The following is an 11,861-nucleotide window of genomic DNA, read 5'->3' as shown; positions in this document are numbered from 1 at the left end:
GCACTGGTAGCAATCCTGGGATTACTAACTTTGAGGTCCGATTTTTTAATTTACCTCCTAACTGCCTATATTCAGCTTCTAGTACCTCATCCCGCTTTTTACCTATATCGTTGGTACCTATATGCACTACGACAACTGGTTGTTCACCCTCCCCCTCCAGAATGCCCTGCAGCAGCAAGAGACATCCTTCATCCTTGCACCAGGGAGGCAACATACCATCCTGGAGTCTCGTTTGAGGCCGCAGAAACGCTTATCTATTCCCCTTGCAATAGAATCCCCTATCACTATAGCTCTCCCAGTCCTTTTCCTCCCGTCCTGGAAGTTGGCTGCTGCTGCCTTCCCCCGATAAGCCATTTCCCTCAACAATATCCAAAATGGTATATCTGTTTGAGAGGGTGATGGCCACAGGGGACCCCTGCACTACATGCCTGTGCCTACTGCTCTGCCTGGTGGTCACCCATTCCCTTCCTGCCTGTGCAACCTTTACCTGCGGTGTGCCCAAATCCCTAATCGTGCTATCCACGATGTCCTCAGCATCAGAAATGCTCCAGTATGTATCCATTCACAGCTCCAGCGCTGCAATGCGGTCTTTCAGTAGTTGCAGCTGGATAGACTTCCCTTCCCGCACACATGTTCATCAGTGACACAGGAAATGCAGCAAGGAAGTAATTGCCCTGGAGAGGATGCAGAGGAGATTTACGAGGATGGTGCCAGGAATGGAAAACCTTAGCTATGAGGAAGGATTGGATAGGCTGGGGTTGCTTTCCTAGGAACAAAGAAGGCTTAGGTGAAAATTAATTGTGCTGTGTAAAATTTTGAGGGGGCTAGTGAGCGTAGATAAGAAGGACCTATTTCCCTTAGCAGAGTGTTCAAGGTCCAAGAGGTATAGATTTAAAGTAGTTGGTAGAAAATTAGAGGGGAGATGAGGAAACAAATATCACTCAGAGCCTGGTGGGGGTCAGGAATTCACCGCCCGAAAGGGTGGTAGAGGCAGAAAGTCTCACCACATTTCTAATGTATGTGGATGTTCACTTGAAGAGCCATAACCTACAGGGCTACGAAGCTAGTGCTGGAAGGTGGGATTAGGCTGGGGAGCTCTTTTCTAACTGGCACGGACATGATGGGCCGAATGGCCTCCTTCTGTGTCGTAATTTTTCTATGAATCTATGATCCTGTTAAATAGAATCAGGACATTCGGTCTAACTGCTTCCTGACGATGTTTATGCTCGACACAAAACTCCTCCCACCCCTCTTTGAATATATTTAATGAATTGGCCTCAGCTACCTTCTGCGGTAGAGAATTCCACAGGTTCATCACTCGCTGGGTGAAGTAATTTTTCCTCATCTCTGTCCTAAATGGCTTACCCCTTTTCATTAGACTGTTACCCCTGGTTCTACACTCCCCCGCCATTGGGAATACCCTTCCTGCATCGAGTCTGTCTAGTCTTGTTAGAATTTATACGTTTCAGTGAGATCCCCTCTCATTCTTCTAAACTCTAGCGAATATAAGCCGAATCGACCAAATCTCTCCCAATCAGGAATGCCAGTCAAAAATCACAGCCACTCTATGACTGAAAGTCATTGTGTCAACCTCAAAAGAGTGCAACCTTTGCTACACATTAAATATCAGATGGAACAGGCAAATGGTACCTGATTGAAAGGTACAGATTTGATCTCAATAATTTAACCCAGGTTAAAGACTGAGCTATACCTTACATACCTGTCTACATATCTGATAGAGATGCCAGCTGCAAGCTACATTATGAATTCAATTAGTGCAGCCTGAAGTATACATTCACAATCAATACCAGAGACTGAGAGACACAGAATGAATCCCGCACTCACACACAGTACCAACGATTGACAGATACAGAATGAATCCCACACACACACCAGAGTAGCAGATACTTAGAGATACAGAAGGAATCCCAATCAGACACAGAATGCCAGATCCTGTTAGATAAAGAATCAATCTCACGCACAAACACCGTACCAGAGACTGACAGATAAAGTATGAATCCCACACTTACACTGGGTAACAGGGATTGGCATATAAAATATTAATCCAAAACAAACACAGTACCAGAAACTGACAGAGACAGAGACAGAATGAATACCACACTCACACCCAGTACCAGTGAATAACAGATAACGAATGAATCCCAAACACACACAGACTCAGATGCTGACAGAAACAGAACGAATTTCAGTCACATAAAGTACGAGAGTCTGGCAGACACAAAATGAACCTGAGAACCTGAGATTAACATAGAATCATTGACATTTACAACAGAGAAGGAGGCGATTCGGACTGTCTTGTCTGTGCTCGCCCATAAAGAGCTATCCAGTCTAATCCCACTTTCCAGCTCTTGGTCCGTAGTCTTGTAGGTTACAGCACGTCAAGTGCACATCCAAGTATCTTTGAAACGTCATGAGGGTCTCTCCCTCTAGCACCCTTTCAGGCAGTGAGTTCCAGAACCCCTCCTCTCTCTGGGTGAAAAGATTCCTTCTCAAATCCCCTCTAAACCTCCGACCAATTAATTTAAATATATGCACCTTGTTTATTGACCCTTCATCTAAGGGAAATATCCATTCTATCTAGGCCCTTGATAATTTCATACACCTCAAAAAGCTCTCCCCTCAGCCTCCTCCGTTCGAAAGAAAACAACCCCAACAATTCCAAACTTTCCTCATAGTTAAAATTCCCCAGCCCAGTTAACATCCTCATAAATCTCCTCTGCAACCTCCCTAGTGTAATCACATCGTTCCTGTAATCTGGTGATCAGAGTTGCATGCAGTACTGTAGCTGTGGTCTAACTAGATTTTATACAGGTCAAGCATAACATTGCTGCTGTTATATTCTATGCCTTGGCTAATAAAGTCAACTATCGCGTATGCCTTCTTAACCACATTAGCTTCCTGTCCTGCTACTTTCAAGGATCTGTGGACATGCATTAACATATACAGAATGAATTAAACACTCATGCAAAGTTCCGGAGTGTTACAAAATGAATCCCACACTCACTTACTGTGTAAGGGCCTGAAGAAAACGAATCGCACACTGACACACAGTACCACAGATTGACAGAACCAGAACTAATCTTGCACTCATATACAATCCCAGAGACTCTCATTTCATTCACATACATTACCAAATGCTGACCGACAAAAAATTAATCCCACACTCTCATTCCGATACAGAAGGATATCCACACTCACATAGATTATCCGAGGCAGATATAAGGAAATAATCTCACACACAGTGCCAGAAACTGATATACAGAATTAATCCATACGTTATCATAGACTGAGAGAGACAGAATTAATACAACACTTACGTACTGTACCAGAGACTGATAAATACAAATCGAATTCCACACTCACAAACCGTACCAGGGAATTTTAGAAACAGCATTAATCCCACACACGTTTACAGTGTCAAATACTGACTGACATAGCATTAATCCCAGACCCACTCAAAACCCCACTGACTGGCAGATACAGAATGAGTCTCACATAGCATCAACGACTGACAGGTACAGAATGAATCCCACCCTCACATACGAAACCAGAGACTGAAAGATACAGAATTAATCCCACACTGCCACACAGTACCACAGATTGACAGAACCAGAACCAATCTTGCACTCATATACAATCCCAGAGACTCTCATTTCATTCACATACATTACCAGATACTGACTGAAACACAATTAATCCCACACTCACATTCAGATCCTGAGACTGAAGGATACAGAAGGATATCCACACTCACATAGGCTACACGAGGCAGAGCTAAGGAAATAATCTCACACTCACACACAGTGCCAGAAACTGATATACAGAATTAATCCACACATTATCATAGACTGAGAGAGACAGAATTAATACAACACTCACTTGCTGTACTAGAGACTGACAAATACAAAACGAATTCCACACTCACAAACCATACCAGAGAATTTTAGATACAGCATTAATCCCACACTCGTTTACAATGTCAAATACTGACTGACGCAGCATTAATCCCAGACACACTCAAAACCCTACTGACTGGCAGATACAGAATGAGTCTCCCATAGCATCAAAGACTGACAGGAACAGAATGAATCCGACCCTCACATACTATACCATATCCTGAGAGGTACAGAACGAATCTCGCACTCACACACAGTACCAGAGACTGACAGGTACAGAATGAATCCCACAATCAGAAATATTGCCATTTACTGACCGATATAGAATGAAGCCCGCACTCACACACAGTACCGGAGACTGACAGGTACAGAAAGAATCCCACACTCAGAAATATTGCCATATACTGACCGATACAGAATGAAGCCCGCACGAACACACTGTACCAGAGACTGAAAGGTACAGAATGAATCCCATACTCAGACATATTACCATCTACTGACCGACACAGGGAGAAACCCACACTCACATACAGAACCAAGAGCTCGTAGATACGCAATGATTGACGGAACTCATGCACAGTTCCAGATTCTGAGAATTATAGACTGAATTTCACGCTCACTTACAGTGAAAGGGACTGACCGGCTAAATGAAACACACACTTACACACAGTACCTGAGATTGAGAGAGACAGAATGACTCGCACACATTACCAGAGACTAACAGATACAGAATGAATCCCACACTCACAAGCAGTACCAGAAACTAACTGGAACAGAATGAATCCCACATCAATACTCAGTATCAGAGAATGACAGAAATAAAACGAATCCCACGCTCACATGAATTAGCAACTTATAACTCGTGTTTAGTCTAACAAAATGTAATATTAGCTCATCTCAACTCCTAGTATTTGTAAATCCCATCCGTTTAATATAACGTGAAGAGTTATTGCCTGTTGTGTACCTCTCTGATCTGCAAACCTCACTGTACCGGAGATTGCTGACATCTACTGACCGCAAACGAGAACTGCAGAACGAGACTAGGTGTGTGGATGAGGGTAGTGCAGTGGATGTGGTATACATGGATTTCAGTAAGGCTTTCGATAAAGTCCCGCAAAGGAGACTGGTCAAGAAGGTAAGAGCCCATGGGATCCAGGATGCCTTGGCACATTGGATCCAAAACTGGCTTAGTGGCAGAAGGCAGAGGGTGATGGTCGAAGTTTGTTTTTGTGACTGGATGTGGATACCACTCATCTGCTTCATCCTTGACCACTATGTCTTCACCTTCGACAACCAGTTCTTTACCCAAACACACGGAACAGCCATGGGGAGCAGATTCGCACCCAAATACGGCAACATCTTCATGCACAAGTTCGAGCAAGACTTCTTCGCTGCACAGGACCTCCAACCAACTCTATACACCAGATACATCGACGACATTTTCTTCCTATGGACCCACGGCGATGAATCACTGAAAAGACTACACGACAACATCAACAAGTTCTATCACACCAACAAACTCACCATGTACTACTCCTCAGAATCGGTTTCATTCTTGGACACACGAATCTCCATCAAAGATGGACACCTCAGCACTTCACTCTACCGGAAGCCCACGGACAACCTCAGGATGCTCCAGTTCTCCAGCTTCCACCCTAACCACGTTAAAGAAGCCATCCCCTATGGACAAGCCCTGCAAATACACAGGATCTGCTCAGACGAGGAGGAAAGCGATGGACACCTACAGACGCTGAAAGACGCCCTCGTACGAATGGGATATGATGCTCGACTCGTCGAATGACAGTTCCGACGGGCCACAGCAAAAAATCGCATAGACCTCCTCAGAAGTCAAACACAGGACACAACCAACAGAGTACCCTTCATCGTCCAGTACATCCCCAGAGCGGAGAAACTACGCCATGTTCTTCACAGCCTTCAACATGTCATCGATGACGACGAACAGCTCGCTAAGGCCAACCCCACGCCTCCACTACTCGCCTTGAAACAGCGGCCTAACCTCAAACAGAGCATCGTTTGCAGCAAATTACCCAGCTTTCAGGAGAACAGTGACTACGACACCACACAACACTGCCACGGCAACCTCTGCAAGACATGCCTGATCATCAACACAGATACCATCATCACACGTGAGGACACCACCCACCAGGTACATAGTACATACTCATGTGACTCGGCCAACGTTGTCTACCTCATACGTTGCAGGAAAGGATGCCCCGGAGCATGGTACATCAGCGAAACCATGCAGACACTGCGACAACGGATGACCAGACACTGTGCAATAATCGCCAGGCAGTCAGGGAACACTTCAGCAGTCAAGGACATTCAGCCTCCGATCTTCGGGTAAGCATTCACCAAGGCGGCCTTTGAGATACATGACAACACAAAATCATAGAGTAGAAACTAATAGACAAGTTCCGCACTCATGAGTTTGGCCTCAACCGGGATCTTGGGTTCATGTCACGTTACATGTAACCCCACCTGATGTAGGGTCACCCAGACTCGTGTCGTCGTTTGCTTTTTCTCTCTACACAGATGCGGCCGGATCTGCTGTGATTTCCAGCAAAATAAATGTTTTTTTGCCTGTTTTTTGTTTTTCATACAGACCCCAGCATCTGCAGCATTTGACCCCTTGTAACCCTACCTCATTATTCTTTGATGTAATGTTTTCCTGACTAACATGTTTGGACACCATTCACACCTTTGATTGCTGTGACTGTCTCTCTGCCGAGGTGTGATAAATGGCAGTTAGAAAGATTACATGTAATCATCTGGCATTATTCTCTGACTATATAAGCTGTGTCTTTATGCATCTCTCCACTTCACCTGACGAAGGAGCAGCGCTCCGAAAGCTTGTGATTTCAAATAAAACTGTTGGACTATAAACTGGTGTTGTGTGACGTCTTACATTTGTGACTGGAAGCCTGTGTCCAGTGGGGTACCGCAAGGATCGGTGCTGCGTCCCTTGCTGTTTGTGGTCTACATTAATTAGTTGGATGAGAATGTAAAAGGTATGATCAGTAAGTTCGCAGATGACAGGAAAATAGGTGGGGTGGTAAATAGCGAGGAGGGTAGCTTCAGCCTGCAGGACGATATAGATGGGTTGGTCAGATGGGCGGAACAGTGGCAAATGGAATTTAACCCTGAAAAGTGTGATGTGATGCATTTTGGAGGGACCAACAGGGCAAGGGAATACACAATGAATGGTAAGACCATAGGAAAGACAGAGGATTATAGCGAGCTTGGTGTGCATGTACATAGATCCCTGAAGGCAGCAGAAGAGGTGAATAAGGTGGTTAAAAAGGCATATGGGATACTTGCCTTCATTAGCCGAGGCATAGACTATAAGAGCAGAGAGGTTATGATGGAGCTTTACAAAACGCTGGTGAGGCCACAGCTGGAATACTGTGTGGAGTTCTGGTCGTCACACTGTAGGAAAGATGTGATTGCTTTGGAGAGGGTGCAGAGGAGATTCACCTGGGTGTTACCTGGGCTGGAGCGCTTCAGCTATGATGAAAGACTGGACAGGCTGGGGTTGTTTTCCTTGGAAGAGTGATAAGGCTGAGGGGGGACCTGATTGAGGTGCATAAAATTATGAGGGGCATAGATAGGGTAGATAGAAAGGAAGATATTCCCTTAGTAGAGGGGTCAATAACAAGGGGGCATAGATTCAAGGTAAGGGGCAGGAGGTTTAGAGGGGATTTGAGGAAGAACTTTTTCACCCTGAGGGTGGTTGGAATCTGGAACTCACTGCCTGAAAGGGTGGTAGAGGCAGGAACCCTCACAACATTCAAGAAGCATTTGGATGAGCACTTGAAATGCCATAGCATACAAGGCTACGGTCCAAACGCTGGAAAATGGGATTAAATTAGACAGGGCTTGAATGCCGGCGCGGATGCGATAGGCCGAAGGGCCTCTTTCTGTGCTGTATAACTCTATGACTCTATGTCTCTATGACTAAGAGCGAAACAAATGGATTTTAATCTGTCAGGTTTACAGAAACAGGACATATGCAATGTGAGGAATGGTTTCAGTCTGCAAATTCTGCTCTTGCGTTGTTGCACACTTTTCATAGTGTAAAAACAACAAAATCGTGGCATAATAAAGGCTTTTCCTTACTCATTTGATTGCTGTAAATTTGCCCCGCTGTCTTTTACTATATATCTTTTTCTGTTGTGCCCCTCTCTGTTCTGGTAACGTCACTGTACCGCAGATTGGTGACATTTACTGGCCAGAAGTGAGAACTGCAGTAGAGCGGAATATCTTTCAGGGTTACAGAAACAGTGCAATGTGAGGAAATAGCTTCTGTCTGTATGTTCTACACTCATTGTTTTACATTTTATATTGAAATCAAAAAACAAATAATTCGTAATATAATGTTTGCCTTTATTGATCAGATATTTGGGAATTTGCCCTGTACTTTACTCTACATTGAGTAGTATTTCCGTGTAATTTCTCAGGACACTTATAACATTACTTCAAATAAACAAAACATCAATACGGAATGAACTACTGGAACGCTGAAAGAGCAACAGGAAACACTCAAAGGGGAATGGGATGAAATACAGAAAGAATGAAGCTGAAATTATCTGAAATAATAACAGAAGATTCTGGGAAGACTCAGCAGGTCCGGCAGCATCATTGGAGAAGGGAAGCTCGGGTTAACAGTTCAGATCTGTGTTCCATCTATAGACCTACAAGGTTAATCCTACCTTCCTCTCTCCTCAGATGCTGCCGGACCTGCTGAGGCTTTCCAGCATCTTCATTTATTATTTCAGATTTCCAGCCTTTTCAGTATATCGCTTTTTGAAGAATAAAACTATCCCTGGTAGGGAATCGGTTTTCAAATAAGGAACAGGGTGTAGCGGAGGGAAAAATTTCAGAAAATCAATGAATTTCACTGAATCAGAGTATTTCTATCCCGGTTCCACTATGCAGTACAGGACATATAATAAATATCAATAAAATGGAGCAGAACCTGAGTTAAATCATAGAACCATAGAAAGTTACGGCACAGAATGGAGGCCATTTTCCCCATCGTGTCTGTGCCGGCCAGAAAGGACCTCTCCAGCCCCCATCCCACTTTCCAGCTCGCGGTCCATAGCACATCAAGTGCATATCCAAGAACTTCTTACATGTGATGAGGGTTTCTGCTTCTACCACCCTTCCGATCCGTACCACCCTCTGGGTGAAACAACATCTCCTCCACTTCCCTCAACTCCTTCTGCCAATTACTTTAAACCTATCCCCCTGCTTATTGTTCACTCTGCTAAGGGAAATAGGTCCTAACTCTGGACCACTCATAATTTTATACACCTCAATTAAATCTTCCCTCAGCCTCCTCTCCTCCAAAGCATAATAATCCAGCCTGTCCAATCTTTCTACATCGCAAAAATTTCTCGTGCTGGAGAACTTAACATTATATGGAAAAGAAAGCAATGTTCAAAGTATTTTTATATAAATTATACCAGTTTGTGTTCTGGAAAAAATGAGCAATGTTAATATAAATGTCCAGTATTGGAGATTCTGATATAATGGAATTAAAAAACAACAAACTTCGATGGCTGAGAATCCTACCCGATCATCTGCTTGGAAGGCAGCTATGCTCACCACTATACCACCAGCTTTCAGGACGGAAAATAAACCGAGTATTTCTGTGGAGTTGGGGACTGTCCCGCTCCCTTTGTGGTCCTAGGACTGTAATCAGATACAGTATAATCAACCCTGAACATCAACCCCTTTGAACAGATTGTGAGACTCGCATTTGTTTCAGCCCAGTAACCGTTTCACACCCCTGACCGCGGGATTAAAGCGATACGTTAAGGGGGTCAGAAGAACGATTCAGAGGAGCAAAAAGGACAGGAAAGCAAATCCTAGGAGGGACTCGACATTTAAACCAGGAACAGGAATCAGCGGGGGAAAAAGCTTCAGCAAATCAATGAATTTCACTGAAGCAGGAATCGATATAAATAATAATTGTCAATAAATAAAAAAGTAACACTTGCATTTATATCGCGCCTTCCATGGCCAACGGACGTCCCGATGTGCTTTACAGCCAATGAAGGACTTCGGAATTGTAATTACTGTTGTAAGGTAGGAAACACGGCAGCCAATTTGCTCACAGAAAGCTCACACAAACAGCAATTTTATAATGACCAGAAAATCTGTCTTTGTGATGTACGGGATAAATATTGGCCAGGACACCGGGAATAACTCCACTGTTCTTCATTGTGCTCATGGGATCTTTTACCTTTATTTTTGCACTGGAGTGCGATTACAATCCACAAACCTACTAACTGAGAGGCGAGGGTGCTTCCCACTGAGCCGCAACTGTCACGAAATCACTGCTTGGGATAATCAAATGTGTGTGGTAATCCCCTGAGCAAAAGGATCCTTTCTCAACGACGGATAGGCGACATTTCCCGGTGTATCTTCACAAAGTGCCCGGCTCTTTCAACATAATCTGTGGCTGGAGAGAATGCTTAGGAAATTGACTTTCTGATTGCAGTGTGAGAGCTTGTGATTGTTGGAAGCCGCTTAATCCGATAGGATATCTAAGGAGAGGACCTTTAAGAAGCACTGTGACATCGCTTCCAGTAGCCCAATCACAATCACTGCCTTCCTCCATCCCTCATTAGCATACGGTTGTGGGGCTGTCTATTTAATCCGCTCTCGGAGCGGTTTCGGGTTATTTCTTGGTCTGAAGTTGAGTTTGAACACAAGAACAGAAGAGCAGAAGAAATAGGAGCAGGAGTAGTCCATTTCGCCCTTCGATGCCGCTCCACCATTCAATAAGACCATGGCTGATCTTCGACTTCATCTCCACTTTCATGATCTATCCCCTTTGATCTTGATACCCACAATATTCAAAAATCTATCGAGATCTGTCTTGAAGATACTCAACGACTCAACTTCCACAGCTCTCCAGGGTAGATAATTCCAAAGATTCACCGCCCTCTGAGTGAAGACATTTCACCTTGTCTCAGTCTTTAATGGCCGGCATCTTATTTTGAGAATGTGACTCCTGCCTCTGGACTGCCAGGCAGGCCAATCATCTTCACGGCATCTACCCGGTAAAGCCCTGTAAGAATTTTGCATTTTTCAATGAGATAACCTCTCCTTCTTCTAAATTCTAGAGAATCTAGGCCTAGTCTACTCAATCTGTCCTCATAGGAAAATCCCCCCATTCCAGGAAGCAGTCTTCCTTGCACTCCCTCTATGGCAAGATGCAGCAGGGCAAGAAGAAAGCGACCAAGAAGGACGCCGAGAAAACCTTGAATAAAGCTCTAACATAGGGCGGCTAGAAGATAAGAAAGTCGAGGAAGGAGAGTTATTCCATTTACATCTACAAACTGATGAAGCAAGTTCACCCCGACACCGGCATCTCCTCCAAGGCCATGAGTATCATGAACTCGTTTGTGAACGATATTTTCGAGCGCATCGAGGGTGAGGCTTCCCACCTGGCCCATTACAACAAACGGCACACCATGAGCTCCCGGGAGATTCAGACCATCGTGCGCCTGCTACTGCCCTGGGAGCTGGCCAAGCACACCTTGTCGGAAAGGACAAATGCAGTGACCAAGTACATCAGCTCCAAGTAAAACTCCACAATGTGCTGACAAGACAAAACACAGCGGATCTTTTAAGAGCCACCCACAGCCTCTCTGAAAAAGCTGCACCAACATCTGCCTGTTGAATCGATTTATTCTATTGATTTTAATATGTGTATTTCTGGAACTTTCTAATTCCCTCTGATTTCTGTTTAATCTGGTAGAAGGATTATCGGGAATGCAGTTTCATTACCTGGCAGAATCTTTGTGTCCTGTTCAATTGATGTCCCATAAACTAAACACTGGCCCTGATCGTTTGTACGCTTTGGTGTCAGACCCGCTCATATTCCGCCCCTTCTCAGAAAGAGGTCAGTAA

General features: G+C 44.3%; 1 protein-coding gene across 1 annotated transcript; it reads left to right on the top strand.

Annotated features, from left to right (window-relative positions):
* Positions 1 to 11,161: 11,161 nt before the first annotated feature.
* Positions 11,162 to 11,536, top strand: LOC147087197 (histone H2B 7-like). Its single transcript, XM_085978109.1, has one exon. It carries the CDS (start codon positions 11,291 to 11,293, stop codon positions 11,534 to 11,536), a length of 246 nt encoding a protein of 81 aa, XP_085834235.1. The 5' UTR covers positions 11,162 to 11,290.
* The last annotated feature ends 325 nt before the right edge of the window (positions 11,537 to 11,861 follow it).

This window comes from Somniosus microcephalus, unplaced genomic scaffold, assembly GCF_052327205.1.
Source record: "Somniosus microcephalus isolate GS21.2 unplaced genomic scaffold, FLI_Smic_1.0 unresolved_chr6, whole genome shotgun sequence".
Classification (NCBI taxonomy): domain Eukaryota; kingdom Metazoa; phylum Chordata; class Chondrichthyes; order Squaliformes; family Somniosidae; genus Somniosus; species Somniosus microcephalus.
This window is presented reverse-complemented; position numbering and strand designations above follow the sequence as displayed.

Excerpts from the sequence above, each read along its gene's own strand:
- LOC147087197 (XM_085978109.1), top strand. The coding sequence starts at position 11,291 with ATGAAGCAAGTTCACCCCGACACCGGCATCTCCTCCAAGGCCATGAGT.